General features: G+C 40.2%; 3 protein-coding genes across 3 annotated transcripts; 2 read left to right on the forward strand and 1 right to left on the reverse strand.

Annotated features, from left to right (window-relative positions):
- Nucleotides 1-421: 421 nt before the first annotated feature.
- LOC148888694 (calpain-5-like) lies at nucleotides 422-14766 on the reverse strand. The gene is made up of 15 exons (XM_089014154.1): nucleotides 14525-14766; nucleotides 14186-14387; nucleotides 13218-13383; nucleotides 12185-12316; nucleotides 7137-7345; nucleotides 6790-6982; nucleotides 6485-6678; nucleotides 5754-5831; nucleotides 5490-5685; nucleotides 5225-5347; nucleotides 4294-4367; nucleotides 3990-4112; nucleotides 3380-3483; nucleotides 2204-2340; nucleotides 422-1283 (listed from the first exon to the last, which is right to left on the reverse strand). The coding sequence occupies exons 3-15, from the start codon at nucleotides 13371-13373 to the stop codon at nucleotides 1110-1112; spliced, it is 1893 nt and encodes a 630-aa protein (XP_088870280.1). The 5' UTR covers nucleotides 13374-13383; nucleotides 14186-14387; nucleotides 14525-14766; the 3' UTR covers nucleotides 422-1109.
- Nucleotides 8558-10593, forward strand: LOC148888695 (olfactory marker protein-like). The gene is made up of 2 exons (XM_089014155.1): nucleotides 8558-8707; nucleotides 10083-10593. The coding sequence occupies exons 1-2, from the start codon at nucleotides 8639-8641 to the stop codon at nucleotides 10518-10520; spliced, it is 507 nt and encodes a 168-aa protein (XP_088870281.1). The 5' UTR covers nucleotides 8558-8638; the 3' UTR covers nucleotides 10521-10593.
- Nucleotides 14767-15191: 425 nt separating the features above from the next.
- Nucleotides 15192-19643, forward strand: LOC148888696 (uncharacterized). Its single transcript, XM_089013565.1, has 4 exons — nucleotides 15192-15450; nucleotides 16504-16670; nucleotides 17576-17939; nucleotides 18914-19643. Exons 1-4 carry the CDS (start codon nucleotides 15410-15412, stop codon nucleotides 19527-19529), a joined length of 1188 nt encoding a protein of 395 aa, XP_088869691.1. The 5' UTR covers nucleotides 15192-15409; the 3' UTR covers nucleotides 19530-19643.
- Nucleotides 19644-20173: the final 530 nt, after the last annotated feature.

Raw genomic sequence — 20173 nt, forward strand, 5'->3', positions numbered from 1 at the left:
TATAACCGGACTATCGATATATCCGATCCTGCGGCATATAAATTTTCTCCTTGCGTTCATAGAAATAGTATCGTAATAAGCAGTACTATCGATATAACCGATATTGATATAACGAGACTTTACTGTATATATATACATATATACATATAGAGATACATATGTATATATACAGTATACATATGTACATATATAAGATACATATGTATATATAAATACATAAAAGGTATACATACATATATACACATATATACACATATACAAATACACTTATACATATATACACGTATATACATACACACATATACACGTATACAAATACATATATACACGTATATACATACATACACATATATACACACATATACAAATACATATACACGTATATACATACATACATATACACATCTATACACATACATATATACATATACCCACATACATACACGCATATATACGCATATTACACGCATATATACGCATATAACATACACGCATATACGCATATAACATACACGCATATATACGCATATAACATACACGCATATATATACATATATATGAAAAAATGAAAAAGTAAAAGCACAAAAAACAAGAACATGTTTATTTGTAGAAAAGTAGATGAAAAGATAATAAAGTGACAAAACAGACATCTACAAACAAAAGAAAATAAAAATGGAAAAACAGCAAAAACAAATCAAAATGAAGTGAAATAAAAATAACTGTTGCTCGCATAAAATAAATCTTAACTTAAAAATCGTTGTACTAAATTCATCCTGTCTACTTGATATCTAATTTATAGCAGATTCTTTACTTCCAGACAGTGTAGGTGTTCAAATACCTGACATGCTTCGTCTTAACTTAAAAAGCTCAGAAATGAACTACATAGTTTCAAATGTAATAAATCAAAAGTAAAACATTAAATTCCTTAAGTAAACACTGAAAAACAATGACAACAACAAAAAAAACTACGTTTTTTTTTTACTTGTTCACTTCTATTGACTAAAATAAAAGCAGCATCAAAATAGAAAATGTCATGATAACACAATTTAAAAAGAAATCCACAGGCATAAAGGAGGTGCATATTGGTAGCTGAGAGATAGTACGACGTCTCAGAATTTGGTGAGTATCTCGTGTGTCACCACGGCGATGCTGAGAGTCGCTGGGAGTTCGGTTCGTTGGCCGCTTTTGGCCCGCAGGTGCATCGTCTTCTTGATGTCGCCCGACAAGGTGGACAGCGTCAACTCGCCCAGGAACTTGTCAAACATCTTGTTGCAGTTGTACACCTGATCCAGTACCACAAAAACCCCAACGTCAACACTTACTAATAATGTAGTGATACCTTGGCTTACAAACTTAATAATTGGTTCCCAGACAGAGTGTGTAAGGCAAAAAGTGTGGATCCCAAAAATTAATTTCCCATAGGAAACAATTACAATGAGAATAATCCGTTCCCAGGTCCCCATAAAACATAATTTTCTACTTTCTAATTTTCTAAGCCTTAAAACGACACAAAATATACCTTATTTTATGTATAATAAATGTGCCATGGTATTATAATTAAAGAAATAAACGGTACTATATAATAAAGTTGTTTTATTTACCTTTGTGAGGGTCATTGATGAGGAAACTTCTTCTTTCACCATCTTGAGGAATCATCCCTTGTAGTGCTTTCTCTGCGATAATTTTACCTTGTTCCTCATCAATTGTTTTCTGTTTAGCTGTGTTGATAGCTTTTTGCATCAATTGTACAGATGGCTTATGCAGGTTATTTGTGGAGCTTGATTGATGGGATATTTTAACCTTGCAGTCTACTCTGATTTTGAACTATCAAAGTTGAAACGAGTCCAAATGTCACCGTTTTCTATCCATTTTGTCACTCTCTCTCTGTCGTCTGCCTGCCTCTTTCATGTTTAAACCAACCTCCCTCACTGCTGCGTTCTTGACCAATCACGTGGCTTTAACCGAAGACTGGGGGTGGGGAATAAAGGACAAAAACAGTCGGCGGCCATTTTCTTGTGAGAACGGGCTCGTTCGCCAACGACACATCACTCATTGTGGCACCTCCGTGTGTATCCCGAAAAATAGTTTGTACGCCGAGGTAAAATGTTCATAAATGTAACGTTCGTAAACCGAAAAGTTCGTAAGCCAAGAGGTTCGTAAACCGAGGTATCACTGAATGTATATTGTATCCACGCGCACGCACCTGGACGATGATTGGCTCGCTGCTTTCCTTTCGGTAGAAGATACCCTTGGTGTCAAAGTTGGGATTGCGAGTTCCGCTGTGGGTAGCAGAGCGAACTGTCTCCCCTTCGCAACGAATGGTCAAGTACGTGTTGGTTCCTGCGCGCAACACAAACATAATGTAAAGCTTGCGAAAACAGCAAAAAAGGGAAGAAATGAAATACAACTCATACAATTCAACTTTGGAGGAAACGATGAGAAATTGGAACAAAAAAATAGGACAAGTAAAATGATATAAACCAATCATGTGTCAACCAAGATCTCTTTCCGTCAATGCTGAGCAGCGGCAGCCACATGCACCAGCATTCACTCAACCCAGAAGTAACTCAAATAGATAGAACGCGAGCCAGCTACCTATTAGATAGCCAACAGATAGCCAGCTAACCAGCTAGCTAGCTCATGATAGCTAGCTAGCTGGATAGATTGCCAACAGATAGCCAGCCAGCTAGCTAATAATAATAATAATAATAATAATAATAATAATAATGACACATTTCATTTCAGTTTTTCTGTGGGTGAGCAGCGGCAGTTACTGCCGGGAGAGTGAAACGCTGGCGCATGGGGCTGCCGCTGCTGACCCAGAGAAAAAAACATATCCTGTGACTGTAAAGTGACGTTGAGGGTTTTGAAAGGCGCTTAGAAATGAAATAATAATAATAATAATAATAATAATAATAATAATAATAATAATAATAATAATAATAATTATTATTATTATTATTATTATTATTATAACATTGGCAAATTCATTGAACCTAACTGAAGTACAATGAAAAAAGGAAAATATGATAGAAAAAAAAGAGTCCAGACGCTTCCCTACTTACGAACATTCTAGTTACGAACAACGGTACATATGAAGATTTTTGTAGTAACATATGTAGTATTCTCTCCAGTTATACATTTACATATCTTCATAGCGCATATATTTAATTACATGTTTATTTTTTCAGTACAAACCAATATAGGTTACTTATACAAGCCTTAAACATACTTATATAAGCCTTAAAACTACATTCCCTACAAAATATAGCACCGAATCAACTTATGAACGAATTCACCTGACGAACGACCGTTTGGAATGTATCTTGTTCGTAAGTTGGGGAGCATCACCCCAAGCAGGTAGACCACTCCATCTTACCCCTCAACGCGTTGGCTTGCATTACATGCACTTGCGTGATCATGGATGGGTAACCACACAAGCCCGTCCAGCAGGACCGAGGGGGCTGATCCATTATCAGCTCCCTGCAAATACGACAACACACGAAAATCATGACAGCGACGACTCATTCACTGCCAGACGATGTGCAAAAATGTGTACACTGCATGCCAGGGTTTTTGTCATTTCCACTCAAATTGCAGGACCCCTTGAATATTGAGTTTAAGGACTACATAAGCATTAAATTCAACATAAGAAACCTTAGACTCTCTTCTTTCATCAGAAAAAGTTAATTCCTAAGTTATATGGGTCTGCGGTTATCTGAGCTCGAAATGGGGGCGGCGGCAAACGTCACCATTGTGGGACTGTTAAAGGCTTTCTGATTCTGATTCTGTACAAATGCTGCCCCTTGGTGGAAGGGAAAAAAAACATTGCCAGAGGTCTGACCAGCGCTTTATCAGTAGCACACGCAAGAAAAGCCAAAAAACGAATAAATTCAGGAATGGCAGTGAATGAGTTAATGGATTTTTTTTTCCAATTATCTATGGCAGGTTCATATTTGTGTGTGTGTGTGTGTGTGTTGCGTTGTTGCCTGCAGTATGACGGCACGTCGGTGTAGAGGCGCAACAGGAATTGTCCGTCAATGTATGGGTCATAGGTGGTTGGCACGATGACATAGCGGCCCTCCATAAGGTCCACACGTAGGAACACAGACCTTTGAAAAGCAGTTTGGCGCATTGATTCCATAAAACTTCATATCCACGTACGAGTTTGTTTGCTTTTTGTCCTCAAAAGATAATTCAACACAAGATACTTGTTCAACAAATGACAAGTCATGAACATCATTAAAATGATAAGTTGCGTGTCAAGGATATCGAAGGACTTTCTATTCCAACCTGGTGTTGCTGTAAGGGCTGGCGGCCACCTTCTGTTGGGGGGCGTGTAGACGGTAAATCCGGTTCAGCTCCACCTATGTGCAAAAATTATGATTTATATAGCGCTTTAACAACAGATGAAGCTGTAACTAAGCACTTAACATGGACAGATATCATATACATGAAATAAAGCAGTCACAAAGATAGTAGGCACCAGGGAGTAAACTAAATAGTTATATACTCCCTCTTACAAGTAGCCGTTAAGAGGCGAACAGCAGCATTCTGGACCAGGTGGTGATAGTTTGCGAAAACTGCTCTGATCACAAGCCACTAGTGACAAAAGCATACTGGCCAGAGCTAGCACACTGCTAAATTAGCAAATAGATTGTGTTGATTTAATAGCGGTTTTGTCAACCCACAAGGACGAGACGAAATGGATTTAGTTGGTGATTTACTTTTAAAGCGATTTTCAAGACGGACTTTTCAAGAAAAAAATCATGAAGAAAGGTCGGTGAGTTATTTCCTGGTTAATGGTGTCGTGGAATTGTAGTAATTCACACACCTGGATTGATTCAGTCATAGCACGACTGAAGGCCTAGCGATAAAATCCAGTCCGCCGGTGCTATACGTACTGCCAAAACTTCCACGAATACATGAATTTGTCTCACCAGTGTGCATAAATGCTAAATAGTATTCAAAAAATAAAACGTTACTAGTATGACAAAGTAGTTCTACTAGGGAACATTGAGGTTTTAGGTGCACCTGTATACTAGTCCTCATTGGTCACTTTCCCCCTACTCGTCGGACAACCGTTTCTTAAAAACCGCACACCATCTGACATTTTTGCGCTAGCACTAGTTTGCATTGGTGGCGACCATTCCATTATTTATTCATATCTATGACCTGTGATCATCTGGCGACCAGTCGAGGGTGACCCCCGCCTCTCTCTGACCTTGTGTATTTCAAAGCCAATGGGTAGGTTCTCTCCTCGTCCTGCCCTGAGCGAAGCCCTGCGGTCCTTCTGCTCCAGACATACGAGAACCTCGTCCTCGGCTTTGGTCACGTCAAAGATGTACTACAACGGACGCAACAGTGACAAATGGAACAATTTGAAGATTAATTCGGGCGACCGTTCACGGTGGTTAGTCCTCTATTCGTTTCCTACAAGGGAGTGACAAGATAGATAAATCACACATCCTTCTGAAACTAGAGACCACCTGAGGGTTTTGGAGGAAAGTCTGCTTGTTGTTGGTGCAACCGCCGGCCCGGTTCTTCAGGTCGTCTTCATTGTGAGCCCAGGAGCCACGAAACACCTGCTCCTCCCAGGTTTTGTGGACGCTCATGTAAGACGTATTGATCATGCGGCATAGAATGATGTGAGTGAAGTTGGTGATGAAGTCATTGAAGGTCATCCTGAGAAGCGAGAACATCTGGGACCTAAGTAAGCATGTCGGCCGGGTATCCAGGGTCCAACAACTCACCAGAACTCTCCATCATTCTGCACGACGACTCCGATCTTCTCACGTTCGCTCTTGCTGACCTTTTTCCACTCTTCTGAACTGCCAACACAGCACAAGCGGTTATAGTCATTGATCCACCTTCAATGGACCACTGTCAACACGTCAGTTTGGGTGAGATTAAGGCTGTGGTGGACCGTCAAGGCAAAGCCTTATCTGATGACCTAAAAATATCTGAATCACAGACTGATTATACACTATTTTGTCCATTAATTCTTATTAAATAATTCCAAATTGTCTTTCAGCTTCCTTTCATTGCTGGTTCCAGGTGCGTGTTTTCGTATTTTAGCATTTAACCAATCACATTTCAGCCATCATTTGTTACCAGGGTCAGAAATCGACCTGGACGCCTTCACAATTAGTTCTGCAGGCCCTGGAGTATCAAATGTGTCGATCAAACTGTGGCTTTAACCAATCACATTTCAAGTTGACAAACCAAAAGGGGTACCAACGCCTTCTTGAAGGCGCTGGTCAACGTCAGGGTTTTGGTAAACTACGATAGGCTAGTCACTAGCTAGTCAAACGGACTTAACATCATTCACAAAGGTCGGTCAGTTATTTCCCGGCTAATTGTTCTCTCTAGTGGATTAGTAGTGAATCACACCTGTTTTTTTTTTTCAATCCGGATTGATTCAGACATAGCACTACTGAAGGCCTAGCGATGAAATCCACGGTTTGTCAGATTTGTTTGTCACCTGTCACTCCACGGTCCGCTCCATTCGCTGCGCCCCCAGGGGTTCCTCAGGCGGATCATATCGAGTTTGTTTGACCGGAAAAAGGCGATCAAGCCAACACCGATTCGGATGCGACGGACATCCGTTACGGCATAGGCGTGACCTTTGACCAGGCCATTGGACATTCGGGCTTCCATGTCAGAAGTGTTGGGTGCCTAAAGGACATTGTAGTAAGTGACATGAGTGACACCCACCGGTGGTCAATGAGTCATGAAAGGAGAGTTCTAGGTGTGTCATAGCATGGGTGGAAAATGATGAACGCTTACCTCGACGGAGGCGCTGATGAGCCCCCCTCTCTCGTGGACTTTGAGGACTCGATTGAAGAGCTCGGCTTGCTTGTCCTTATCATTCTTGATGGTGCCTTCAACGAGGTTTATGGACTCCGATACACCCCCGGTAAAGTCCACCAGTGCGTCTGCCGTGTTGCCGCCATTCAGAGCCTCGTAACAGCCGCAGGTCCTGGAAAGTAGTACGCAGTAGTACACATTGGGCAGACTCAGAAGACCGACCGATATCTTTTGTCCACGATGTAAAAGACCTCAACGGCGCCTGTCTGGCTAACTTTTTTCTGTGGGTGACAGCTGATGCTAACAGTGAGCGTCGGTTTGCGTACTTGGCATAGGCCTTCTCCACTAGGGCGCTCCAGAACTCATTGGCGTCATTCGAATGACAGAAGATCAGTTTTCCGTTGAAGGTGGGCAACCGGTCGTCAATCACCACATCCTGCCAGTCGCCGAACCTCCAGAAGCGGAAGTGGAAGATTCCGGCGTACAATTTGGGGTGGTTCTTGTCCCATTCCTGGTCTTGCCAGGTGGGGATTACCTGTCACGGAGTAAAAAGTCAGATCTCAAATGCGTGTCGTGGACTAACTGCATGTCGGGTACACATTTTAGGGAGTAACTAAATACATGTAGAGAGATTTTGTAATATAACTTACAACCACTTTTCAAAAATGTAGATCAGATGCCAACTTTCTGATCTTGTGCGAGAACATTTTTAACGTCCACCTACGCAATAGCAATCGTCTTCGCCCGTCTCTCACTCCTCACACCACTGCTATCCCCGTTCATAGTCTTGTCACCTCCCGGATTGACTCTTGTAATTCACTTCTCTTTGGTGTCCCTCAGAAACTTCTCCGCAAACTTCAACTCGTCCAGAATTCTTCAGCTCGGATCATCACCAGAACCTCATCCTTTCACCACATTATTAAGTATTAAGTATTGAGTATTAAGTCAGTGGTCAGTAGTCAGTGGTCAGTGGTCAGTGGTCAGTGGTCAGTAGTCATGTCAGTCGTTACCCATGACTCATTAATCACTTATAACTAATCACTATTATCATCACTATTATATCACTATGATCATCATTATTATTATTATTATTATTATTATAAGTTTAGTTCCACTGTGAATCTTTCCAATGTCCTCTACCTTCTCAGGAAGGGGACATCAACCCAACACACCGTGACTCTGGGTGACATACCAACATGTTCACTGAACCGTGAGAGCTTCAGATACACACACACACACACACACACACACACACACACACACACGCACACGCACACGCACGCACGCACGCACGCACACACACACACACACACACACACACACACACACACACACACACACACACACACACACACACACACACACACACACACACACACACTTTGATATAAATAACGAAATGAGCAAAGGCAAGCTCAGGAGGCTCCCAGAGTTCCCTGCTGTACGTCATTAACATCACTTGTTGCTTGGCAATAACACACATGACCGTCTTCGTCTTCTTTTGGTCCCTCACTCCCAAAATATATATATACAGTATTTGGGAAGAACTACTGTGCCATGACAAAGTTATATAACTTCACAAAAACATTGATGTCATGTCCTCTGTTCATATGAGGGTCAATCAATGCAATGTCGCCTGCAGGCTTTTGTGTGTGTGTGTGTGTGTGTGTGTGTGTGTGTGTGTGTGTGTCCGTGATGGAAACAGCTGTGGAAATACAAGGTGGGAGGTGTCAATCTGAAAAGGGGGTGGGGAGATCGAGAGAGACAAAAATCAGCAATTCCAAAAGAGACTTCCTCATAACATCCACGTGCGGGTGAGCTGTGGAACATGGAGGAAAAAGGAATGGCGTCCGGTCTCATGGTTTTAGAATTTCAAGAGGACGCGGTGCTGACGGAGGTGAGAAATGTGCACTTTTGGTGAACTTGAATAATGTGAAAATATTTGAAATCATTACAGATGCTCCCCAACTTACGAACGAGATACTTCCGAATGGTCGTTCGTAAGGTGAATTTGTTCATAAGTTGTTTCAGTGCTATATTTTGTATGGAATGTATGTTGAAGGTTTATATAAGTATGTTTAAGGTTCATGTATATATGTTTAATGCTTGTATAAGTAACATGTATAGGTTTGCCTGTATTCGATAAACAGACGCTCCCCAACTTACAAACAAGTTACGTTCCGAACGGTCGTTCATAAGGTGAATTTGTTCATAAATTGCTTCAGTGCTATATTTTGTATGGAATGTATGTTGAAAGCTTATATAAGTATGTTTAAGATTTATATAAGTATGTTGAAAGGACAACCGATGCCATAATTTGTAAAATCATTTCATATGACTTCTACTGAGCGCATTTTACAAAGATTCCACAACGTATAGCTATATTTTATGTTTTAAGACTCGCGCTAAATATTCTTGAAGTCTTGTTTTCGAGTTGATGACGATGCCCTAAGTGACGTCACGGAGGGAACGCCCCTGACCGAGAAACGACACACAATGCATTTTGGGTACTTTGTTTGGTCTGAAAACTTGATCCGCGTTGATGGCGAAATTAGAAGGAAAAGACATAACACGATGGTGAATCGTTGTGTGTTGCACCAAGACTACTATTTCATAGTAGTTGACACAAATTCCCAGCAGACAAATCAGTCCATTTCCAACGTAGCTTGTGCGCCATCTTGTGCATTTTCTGGGCGCTCCATTGGAGTCCAGACGGCTCGAATTGATACGGAAGGACTTCTTTAATCGATTGCAAACATTTATGCTTTCCTCTTCAGAACTATTTGAATCATATTCATAACTGGATGAGTAACAAGAAAGCATCTTCTTCGAATCTGAACTCTGTGAAGCCATTGTTTTGATTCTGGGGCAAGGCAGTTTGTGAAGGAGTATCCTGGCGTGACGTCACGAACAAGGAGATGGGACTTTCTGAATCGGCACAGTTTCTAGCTCATTTTGTGGCAATTTTGGGACACTTTAAGTCATTATTATTGGTGTTTTGCATTTGACTAAAAATATCAGCCCGCATGTTTTGGGTATTTTAGATGCTATAAGTTTTTCTGATGTCAATTAGGAAACAAAAAAAGGGTGTCGGTTGTCCTTTAAAGATGGAAACATGATGGCCCTCATACTATACAAACAAACCTTCTCCATTCACTTCATCGTAGTTCCATGATACCAGCATTCAAAAAAATGGTGGAAATGAGCTCATGAGTGACAGATTAATCGGTGAAAATGAATCAGTGGCTAAAAACATTGCTGTGATCCCACAGAAGATGCGTATGCGCGTGTCGTCTCTTCAAAGCTCGGGCCAAAAACGCCAGGACGGCGAGCGTCTGCTACTGCCCCACGAGGCCGTCTACCGGTTGGACTTCCAGAAGCAAGACTTAAACTTCCGCCACTGGAACGTGTCGCTGGGCGGTTGCGGGCGTGTCACCATCACGGGGATTTCGCAACACTGGACGCCCGACCTCACCCATCTGATGGCGCGCCAGCTACTAGAGCCCGTCGGCACTTTCTGGCGCGGCGCCGACGACCCCGACGGCTGCGAGCTTAAGTGGTTAGAGGCCGACATGCAGGAGTTCGGAGAGAGGATCGCCGAGTTAGCCAAAGTCCGTAAGGTCATGTACTTCCTGTTCGCCTTCAAAGATGGCGCCGAGGCGGGCAAGTTGCGCTGCTCGCTGGCATTTTCTTCCCAACGTTCCGGGTAGCCGAATAGAAACAAGCGCTTGTTTCATAAAACTGATGACTTGTGTATGGAAATCCACATAAATAAATCTATGATAGGCATACTTGTGTTTTCTTTTTTTTAACATATCTGATACAATCATGCTATAATTCGTCTTTTTTTTTATTTATGATATAATTTCTCGATTATCTCAAATGTCCGTGTTTCAAAATCGCAAATGATACATTTTGGATCATTTCCCGGCTTTAACGGCACAGGGTTGAAAAACACTGAATGAATGAATGAATGAATGAATGAATGAATGAATGAATGAATGAATTAAAGGACACATAATTAACATTCAATGCCAGACTGCAGAGTTTGAAAAACACTGGGATGAAGAATGAATGAACAAACAAACGGATGAACGAATGAACAAACAAACGAGTGAGTGAGTGAGTGGGTGAGTGAGTGAGTGAGTGAGTGAGTGAGTGAGTGAGTGAGTGAGTGAGTGAGTGAGTGGACAGATAATTAACTCATTCACTGCCAGACTGCAGAGTTTGAAAAACACGAGGATGAATGAATGAATGAATGAATGGACGCATAATTAACATTCAATGCCAGATTGCAGAGTTTGAAAAACACTGGGATGAAGAATGAATGAATGAACAAACAAATGGATGAATGAATGAACAAACAAACAAGTGAGTGAGTGATTGAGTGAGTGAGTGAGTGGACAGATAATTAACTCATTCACTGCCAGACTGCAGAGTTTGAAAAACACCAGGATGAATGAATGAATGAATGAACGGATAATAAACTCATTCGCTGCCGGACTGCAGAGTTTAAAAACATGGGAATGATGAATGAATGAATGAATGAATGAATGAATGAATGAATGAATGAATGATAAACCCATTCGCTGCCAGACTGCAGAGTTTGAAAAACACGGGAATGAATGAATGAATGAATGAATGAATAGGTGGATGGATGACGGATGGATGGATGGATAGTTAACTCATTCACTGCCAGACTGCACAGGGTTTGAAAAATACTGGGATAATAATAATCCTTTCAAAACTCTCAAGGTCCCTTTACACTCACAGGATCAGTTTTCTCTGCGGGTGAGCAGCGGCAGCCACATGCGCCAGCGTTCACTCAACCCGGAATAACTCAAATAGATAGATAGAAAGTTAGCTCGCTAGCTAATAGATAGCAACTGAATGAATGAATGAATGAATGAATGAATTTTACAATATTTCTCCTAAACGTATGCCTGAGATTAGGTAATAGGTTAGTACTTATATCAACCAGTTATAGTCGGTTAGCACTGATTTCAACCAATTAAAACAACTTAATCTTGATGCTAAACCTGTTCAGTTGTCACTTCGCAGTGAGTTTAGCAATAGCAATGATTCGAACCAATTCAAGTGACTATTAAACATATTAGCGCCACCCAGTTGAATTTGAATTTCATTGTGATTTTGAAAAAAATCATTTCTACCCATTTCATTCAATTAATTAATTGAGGAGCTTTATAGCGATGCAAATATTGTTATGCCAAAAATCTGTGTTGGAGCCAATAAATGTAATACATGTCGACACACACACACACACAAAATACACATACACTTCTTCATATATTTCATTTGTGAAGTACGCTCGCTATCATCGGTTCAGCGCAAAAAAATCAGCAAAATGGCTGACCTTCTGCCAAAGGCCACGTTTTGACGCCAAGGTGGAACAGGCTGCCACAAACCAACAGTTTCCGAGCTTGCCTTGGTGGAGGTCGTGCGCACTCAAGCCATCCACAAAAAGTTGGGGATCGTCACATAAATCCTGGTCAAAGTCGACAAAGTGGGAAGGTAAAGGCAATATGAAGGTCATTTTAACGGCTGCTTCCATTTTGTTTTTGTTCGCTTTGAGAAGGATGCTGTCTTTTTGGGTGACAAGCAGGGCGATGCCATTAAAGGACAACCGACGCCTCCGAACAAGTTGTGTCCATAATTTGTAAAATCACTTCAAATGACTTCTACTGAGCGCATTTTACAAAGATTCCACCGCATATAGCTATATTTTACATTTTAAGACTCGCGCTGAATATTCAGGAAGTCTTGTTTTTGAGTTGGTGACGAATCCGTACGTGACGTCACTAAAGGAACGCCCCTGACTGAGAAAGCGACACACAATGGATTTTGGGTACTTTGTTTGGTCTAAAAACTTCGTGTTGAACCGTGTTGATGGCGAAATTAGAAGGAAAACAGATAAATAACGCTGAACGATGAATCGTCTGCTGCACCAAGACTACTATTTGATACTAGTTGACACAAATTTCCAGCAGACAAATCAGCCCATTTCCAACGGAGCTTGGGCGCCATCTTGTGCATTTTCCAGGACGCTACATTGCAGTCCAGATGCCTCAAAACCACAAGGAAGGATTTATTTAATTGATTGCAAACATTTATGCTTTCCTCTTCAGAACTATTTGAATCATATTCATAACTAGATGAGTAACAAGAAAGCATCATCTCTGAATCTGAAGTCATTGTTTTGAAGTAGTTTTGAGACACTTGAAGTCATTTTTATTGGTGTTTTGCATTTGACTAAAAATATCAGCCTGCGTTTTGGGTATTTTAGATGCTATAACGTTTTTCTGATGTCAGTTAGGAAACAAAAAAAAATGGTGTCGGTTGTCCTTTAATCAACAATGCTAAGTCAACACACACAGGGATGCACACACCTTTGGCCTCTTCCATATGATTTTGCCGATGTGGTTGCGCTTGTAGAAGATGGACTGGTCTGTGGCGGGGAACAGGGTGTCCTCAAACAGTACGCCGGCTTTGCGGCACTTCTTCCGCAGGGCGGTGAACGACTGGCCCTCATAAGCCACCACCATCCTGACGTTTCTGCGAGACGCACACAAAAATCAGGAATTAAGACAAAATACAGTTTTATTTTTACATTTGCACAGACAAGAATAATATAATAATAATCCATTTCATTTATGAGCGCCTTTCAAAACTCTCAAGGTCCCTTTACAGTCACAGGATCAGTTTTTCTGCGGGTGAGCAGCGGCAGCCACACGCGCCAGCGTTCACTCAATCTGGAAGTAACTCAAATAGATAGAAAGCTAGCTTGCTAGCTAAGAGTTAGCTAATACTAATAACAATAATACATTTCATTATCTAGCTAGCTAGATAGCCAGCCAGATAGCTAATAATAATAATAATAATAATAATAATAATAATAATAATAATAATAATGATAATGATGATGAATCATCATCATCAGCATCATAATCAGTACATTGGTGGCTAACAGTAAGTTGTAAAAAACAATTTAAAAAATAATCAGAGGTGTCCAAATGTGCTATATAACGCGACTGGCAGATGAAAATAATCTGCACCAAACTATTACTACAATAAAAGAACAAGTCGTCGCTTTTATTTTGAAAGCTCGTCTTGGAAGTAGTATTGTTTAAGCGAAGTAATCGATAAAAAAACTAATACCCAAACAATGTATCTCATCTTTGAAGTGTGTCAAATATCTTATCTAACGACTGCTGTCCATGTAATTCACTTTAGAGTGTCATAAATTTCTCAAGGCGAAAAAAGTGACAGTTAACTCACATGGCAAAGAAAGTACATTTAAAATCCAACGTCGAGATCTCGATTCGGTTGAAAAGTTTGCTAAAACCGAGCAACCCACCTGAAAAATGTGGCTGTGACGTCAGCTCCTCGGCTTCGCAACCAGGCCAACACGTCGTCGTCTTCTTCGTGTGCTGAAGAAGACGATGGGAGGTTCGATCGGAGCTCTCATCCAAGAAAACGTCAGGGAATTCGCAGGCACACGACACCGTTACAAGCCCCCCGACGACCACGCCAGCGACAGGCACGCCTCCCTCGCGCATCTGGAGGCAAGACAAGAACTGGCGCTGCGTTCAAGGGCTATATGACAAACTGAGGGGGACCTGACAACAGTCTCAATGAATGTCATGACGTCGGGCTTGCGTTCGAGGGCCATGTATTGTATTAAACTGCAACTCACCTCTTCTGGGCTTGTCCAGAAACTACTCGACATGCTGTTTGGATATTACAACAACGATAAATATAGTATTATTAATGTATTAGTTTTTCTTGCCAAACATCACATTCATAAATCCAAATCTTGTATGAGGAAACCCCCTTTTGTAATATTTCAAAATGAAATGAAACTATATCAGAAAACAATTTAGCCATCTGCCGACCCAAACGCTATCAAAACACATGATTTGTTGATGAAATATGACATATGATGATGTGCTTGCCGAATCATCTGGAGTTCTCCCCCTCTCTCTCTCCTTTTTGTCAATTTCACTATGTTGTGCAGACTCAATTCCTCCGCTCGTTCTCTCTTCTATTTTTTTTTTACTTTTCTCCTCTCTTCCTTTTTTTGTATAATGATTATCTGTCCGGTACTCTTATTTCCTGTGCGATCAGGTATCGTCTCTTACGCGATTATGTCACATAATGTATGTGACATAATCGCGGTTGTGTGGTTTTCCGATCTTCAATAAAAGACAAATCAGCGCCGAGTCGAGTTGTCGCTTTTATTTTGAAATGTAGTCTTGGAAGTACTGTAGTATTGTTTATGCGAAGTAATCAATACAAAGAGAGTTTACACACACGTAATCAATAAAAATCTCCAAACAATGAGGACCAGGTGACTAAATGAGATTAAACAAATAAATACGAGCCATACGTCCAAATACTGAAGAGAGAAATCGGCACGTTCAGAAAATGTGCGTCACCATATGAAACACTAGGTGTCAGCAAAAGCTCGCAAAAATAACTTAACGATTGAGGGGAAGTACCAGGATGTCCTCGCGTACATATTAATCTTTAACATCTTCATCACTTTGTGTCATGTGAGAAAGTTGCACTTTACACTCGTATGCTTCCAGCAAAAGACGGAATCCTACACGTCAATTACAGGTAAATAACAAGTCTTATTTTTCATAACTAGTATGTTTTTATTGTAAAGTCTGACGAAGTACGCTAATTTCGTTCACGCGATTATTAAATGCATTCTCTTACCGATTCCAAAGTTCAGTCGATTTTTTTAGCATATTTTTAATTATATAGTTTTTAATTGATATGATTTATTTCAGTAGCATTCTTGCTGGATGCCATCATTTTCTGCTGGATCAGTTCTGGACATTTAAACATTTGACAATAAGCATTTTTAATTGTTAAATTGCAAATACTGACACTGTGTTTGTGTGTGTTTTTTTAAACTAATTTTACATCAATTCCTACCGGAAGTGATTGCATCTGTTGTTAAAGGTAAAGTGATTGAAGTTACTTTTGGTAAATGAGTGACTTCTTTTAATTATTAAATGTATTCAATTAATTGTCCAAAAAATAGTAGATTTTTTTTGCATATTTTTAATTGTGTGTTTTTTACATTGACATAGTTTATTTTAGTGGTATACCATCATTTTGATCAGTTCTATACATTTAAAAATGTGACATTTAGCATTTTTTATTTGCAAAATTGAAAAATACTCATTTTGTGCATTACACATATTTTTTTTTTTATCTAATTTATGTTACGTCCATTACATTACACCCAGAAGTGCTAGAATCTGTTTAACTGTAAAGTTAAAGTAATAATACATTTTATTTCAAGCGCCTTTCAAAACACCCAAGGACACTTTACAATAAAAACAATAAAACAAAGCACATAACAATAAAACCATAAGTAAAATGCTACATTTTTTTACTTTATTTTTTTATTTTTTTTTTTTTAATTTTTTTTTTTAATTTTTTTTTGATACTTTTGGTCAATGAGTGACTTGATTAAAAAAGTTGTGTCTTTTTGTTGTTGCTTTCTACTATCTTTGTGACTGCTTTATTTCCTGTGTATGATAGTTGTCCATGTTAAGCACTTTGTGACAGCTACAGCTGTTATTAAAGCGCTATATAAATCAATATTTATTGTATTGTATTATATTGTTGTTCATATTATAAACTGCTGACTTCCAGCTTTGTAATGTTGACCTGCTGCTTCATGATCTTCACATTACTGAATCTATCGACCTATCCCGGGATGGCAGAACAGCCCGAAGTCCCGATGGTGGCGCCTATCGTCGTAGTGATCGGTCACCCACAAACAGAGATGACTATCAAATGCGGCGATGAGGGCAATGCAGGTTTGTCATGTCATACGTCAACACCTATTTTTTATTTGTACTCTTTAGCATTTGAGTTAACATGATTCAGATTTGATCTTAGTTTTACTCTCTGGTGATTTTTACTATCTTTGTGACTGCTTTATATTCTGTATATGATAGTTGTCCATGTTAAGCACTTTGTTCCAGCTTTGTCTGTTGTGAAAGCGCTATATAAATCAATATGTACAATACGAGATTGTATACAATCTAAATATTTTATACAATCTAACCAGTTATTATTATTATTATTATTATTTTCATTAGTATTCGCTATATAATAATAATAATACATTTCATTGATAGGCGCCTTTCGGGGCTCTCAAGGACACTTTACAGTGATATAGCTGGCTGGCTGACTATCTAGCTAGCTAGTTATTAGCTATCTGTTGGCCAGCTAGCTAGCTTTCTATCTACTTGAGTGGCTAGCTATCTAGCTAGGTAGTTATTAGCTATCTCTTGGCTAGCTAGCTGGCTTTCTATCTATTTCAGTGGCTCGCTATCTCACTAGCTAGTTATTAGCTATATTGTGATATAGCTAGCTGGCAAGCTATCTAACTAGCTAGTTATTAGCTATCTGTTGGCTAGTTAGCTGGCTTTCTCTCTATTTGAGTGGCAAGCTATCTAGCTAGCTAGTTATCAGCTATCTGTTGGTCGTTGGATCCAACTTTTTACATCAAAATATATATATATATTTTGTTTGTTTGTTTTGTTTTTGTTGTTGTTTTTTTACTGTTTTTTGGGGGGTGGGGGTTGGGCTTTTGTAAATTATTCTGATTTAATTCTACTTTGTAAATGTCAGTGTCCCATCAGTGGTAAGCTATTTTTAGAACAGACCCAAGTCAAACTGCTCATCACCCGATGCAATTTGTGCCTTATTTCACCAGCCGGTGTGGTGAAGTACTGGCACACCCCCTTCGGATCCCTTCACGCACCTGACCTCCACACTAACAACAGAGACCCGGTTCACATGAGCCAAAACGGCAGCCTGGTGGTCTACGATCTGAGTGACCTTCACCAGGGTTTATACTACTGCCTGCTGGCGCATGACGACGGGGGGTCTGTGCTGTTCCCCTACCAGCTACACGTGCACACACAAGATGGCGGACGTGGTTCAAGGTTTAGGAGGGCGCTGGAGAAACAGGATCTGGTTTCCGACGAGCTCTTTACGGGAGCCGTGATCACGGCCGTGCTTCTCACGTTCATATTCGGGTTCAGTGCTGGAGCGCTGAGCAGGACTCAAATTCTCAGGTGGGACAAATATTTTGTGTACTGTTTATCGTTTACATGTACAGGAATCCCTTGTTTTTCATGGTTAAGATGTGAGAGCTGTTTGGAGGAGTTTTTGTACAGACTGACCGGATGTGACGTCATGGCAGGAAGTCCGAGAAAATAAAACGATGTAAAGACAGACAGATTGTGACATCATGACAGGAAGTCTGAGAAAATAAAACGATGTAAAGATGGACAGATTGTGACATCATGACAGGAAGTCTGAGAAAATAAAACGATGTAAAGACAGACAGAATGTGACATCATGACAGGAAGTCTGAGAAAATAAAACGATGTAAAGATGGACAGATTGTGACATCATGACAGGGAGTCCGAGAAAATAAAACGATGTAAAGACAGACAGAATGTGACATCACGACAGGAAGTTCGAGAAAATAAAACAATGTAAAGATGGACAGATTGTGACATCATGACAGGAAGTCTGAGAAAATAAAACGATGTTAAGACGGACAGAATGTGACATCATGACAGGAAGTCTGAGAAAATAAAATGATGTTAAGACAGACAAAATGTGACATCATTACAGGAAGTCCGAAAAAATAAAACGATGTAAAGATGGACAGATTGTGACATCATGACAGGAAGTCTGAGAAAATAAAACGAAAATGTGTCTGTATAGCGAATTGCCTTTCAGACATCAAACAGTATATCGCTAGTCCTTTCATACAAAGTATGGATAGAAGTATTAGGACACTTTCCTAACTATTTGGCTAGCTGCTGGTTAGCGAGCTTTCTATCTATTTGAGTTACTTCCGGGTTGAGTGAACGCTGGGGCGTGTGGATGCCGTTGCTCACCCGCAGAAAAACGTATCCTGTGACTGTAAAGTGACCTTGAGAGTTTTGAAAGGTGCTTGGAAATGAAATGTATTATTATTTCAAAGGAAAGCAGTCTTAGAAGAACCATTCAAACTCAGGCATGTTTGCTTCAGCAGATGTATGAAGTCCATCACGAAGCGTCCACCATCACAACGGCATCGTCGATCTGACATCACCATGACATCTCTCACCAGCTGGCCCTCATTACCTTCGTCACCGTCATCATTGTCATCTCCGCCCGCCAAACCTCAAAGAAGTTTCCGGGACAAACAGAACCAGGACGAGAAAGTGGAAGACAATTTCGCTGCCAACTACCTGGAAGCATGCGAGCACGTGGATGACGGGAAAGGAAAAGGAACATCCGGAGGAGCAAGTATGGAGGAGAAAACACAGGAAGATGGATCTTATGATGGGAAGATGGAAAAAGATGAGAGAAAAAACAGAAACGTTAGCGATGGAGATCAAGATGTCATCAGTCAGTCTTCACAGTCGGAGAATGCTGATGAAAATCAGGAAGTAGAATCATCTTCTCCATGCCGTCCAAGTCGGGTCATCCGTGTTTATCAGTACGACCAAGATGGCCTCCGTTACGGCCACCTCCCTGATCATGTTCCGAGTCCTTTACCCAAAGTCAAGCAACGTTCAGTCTCCTTAACACACCTCAATGCTATCATGGCCACCGCTTTGTCGGGTCCTATGGATGCCACGCCCACAAAAGATAGATCGTTTTGAATCAGGTTTTAGCGGCCAAATAACACAAAGGCCTTCAAATGATCCAATTTAGACCTACTTATTTTTACTTGTGTTCCACTTTTGGTCTAATAATAATAATAATAATAATAATAATAATAATAATAATAATAATAATAATAATAATAATAATAATAATAATAATAACTGTAAAGTGTCCTTGAGAGTTTTGAAAGGCGCTTAGAAATTAAATGTATAATTTATTTATAATAATTATTATAATAGTTATAATAATTATAGTAATTATAATAATAAATGTTCAAAGGAAACACAAAGCTGTTACATCCATTGACGAAGAGAAATTGTTTCACATCTCCTGTCCCACGTACTGTAAATCCGCTTTAATTCCAAGCTGCGCCAGTTTCCCATACATCCTTTACACCAGTGGATCAGGAACGTCATGGTGAAATGTGCACATCTGCTAAAAGCTAAATGTTGAAAGCAAACATAAAGCTGTAGCATCCATTGACGAAAACAGATTGTCTCACATCTCCTGTTCCACATACTGAAAATCCGCTTCAATTCCTAGCTGCGACAGATCCACATACACACAAAGGGGGGGGGGGGGGCTGTGGAAATTCTCTCCATTACAGCCGCTAAAAAAAAGCACAATCGCCCCAGAGCTG

Source organism: Hippocampus bargibanti, linkage group LG14 (genome assembly GCF_051943395.1).
Source record: "Hippocampus bargibanti isolate YZ-2025 linkage group LG14, ASM5194339v1, whole genome shotgun sequence".
Classification (NCBI taxonomy): Eukaryota; Metazoa; Chordata; class Actinopteri; order Syngnathiformes; family Syngnathidae; genus Hippocampus; species Hippocampus bargibanti.

Coding starts and splice junctions, on each gene's coding strand:
- LOC148888695 (XM_089014155.1), top strand. CDS start 8,639: ATGGAGGAAAAAGGAATGGCGTCCGGTCTCATGGTTTTAGAATTTCAA. Junction 8,708..10,082: donor AGGACGCGGTGCTGACGGAG/GTGAGAAATGTG, acceptor GTGATCCCACAG/AAGATGCGTATGCGCGTGTC.
- LOC148888694 (XM_089014154.1), bottom strand. CDS start 13,373: ATGGTGGTGGCTTATGAGGGCCAGTCGTTCACCGCCCTGCGGAAGAAG. Junction 7,346..12,184: donor AACGTGGCCTTTGGCAGAAG/GTCAGCCATTTT, acceptor ACTCCGTGACAG/GTAATCCCCACCTGGCAAGA. Junction 5,348..5,489: donor CTTTCCTCCAAAACCCTCAG/GTGGTCTCTAGT, acceptor CGTCCGTTGTAG/TACATCTTTGACGTGACCAA.
- LOC148888696 (XM_089013565.1), top strand. CDS start 15,410: ATGCTTCCAGCAAAAGACGGAATCCTACACGTCAATTACAG. Junction 16,671..17,575: donor CGGCGATGAGGGCAATGCAG/GTTTGTCATGTC, acceptor TTATTTCACCAG/CCGGTGTGGTGAAGTACTGG. Junction 17,940..18,913: donor AGCAGGACTCAAATTCTCAG/GTGGGACAAATA, acceptor TTGCTTCAGCAG/ATGTATGAAGTCCATCACGA.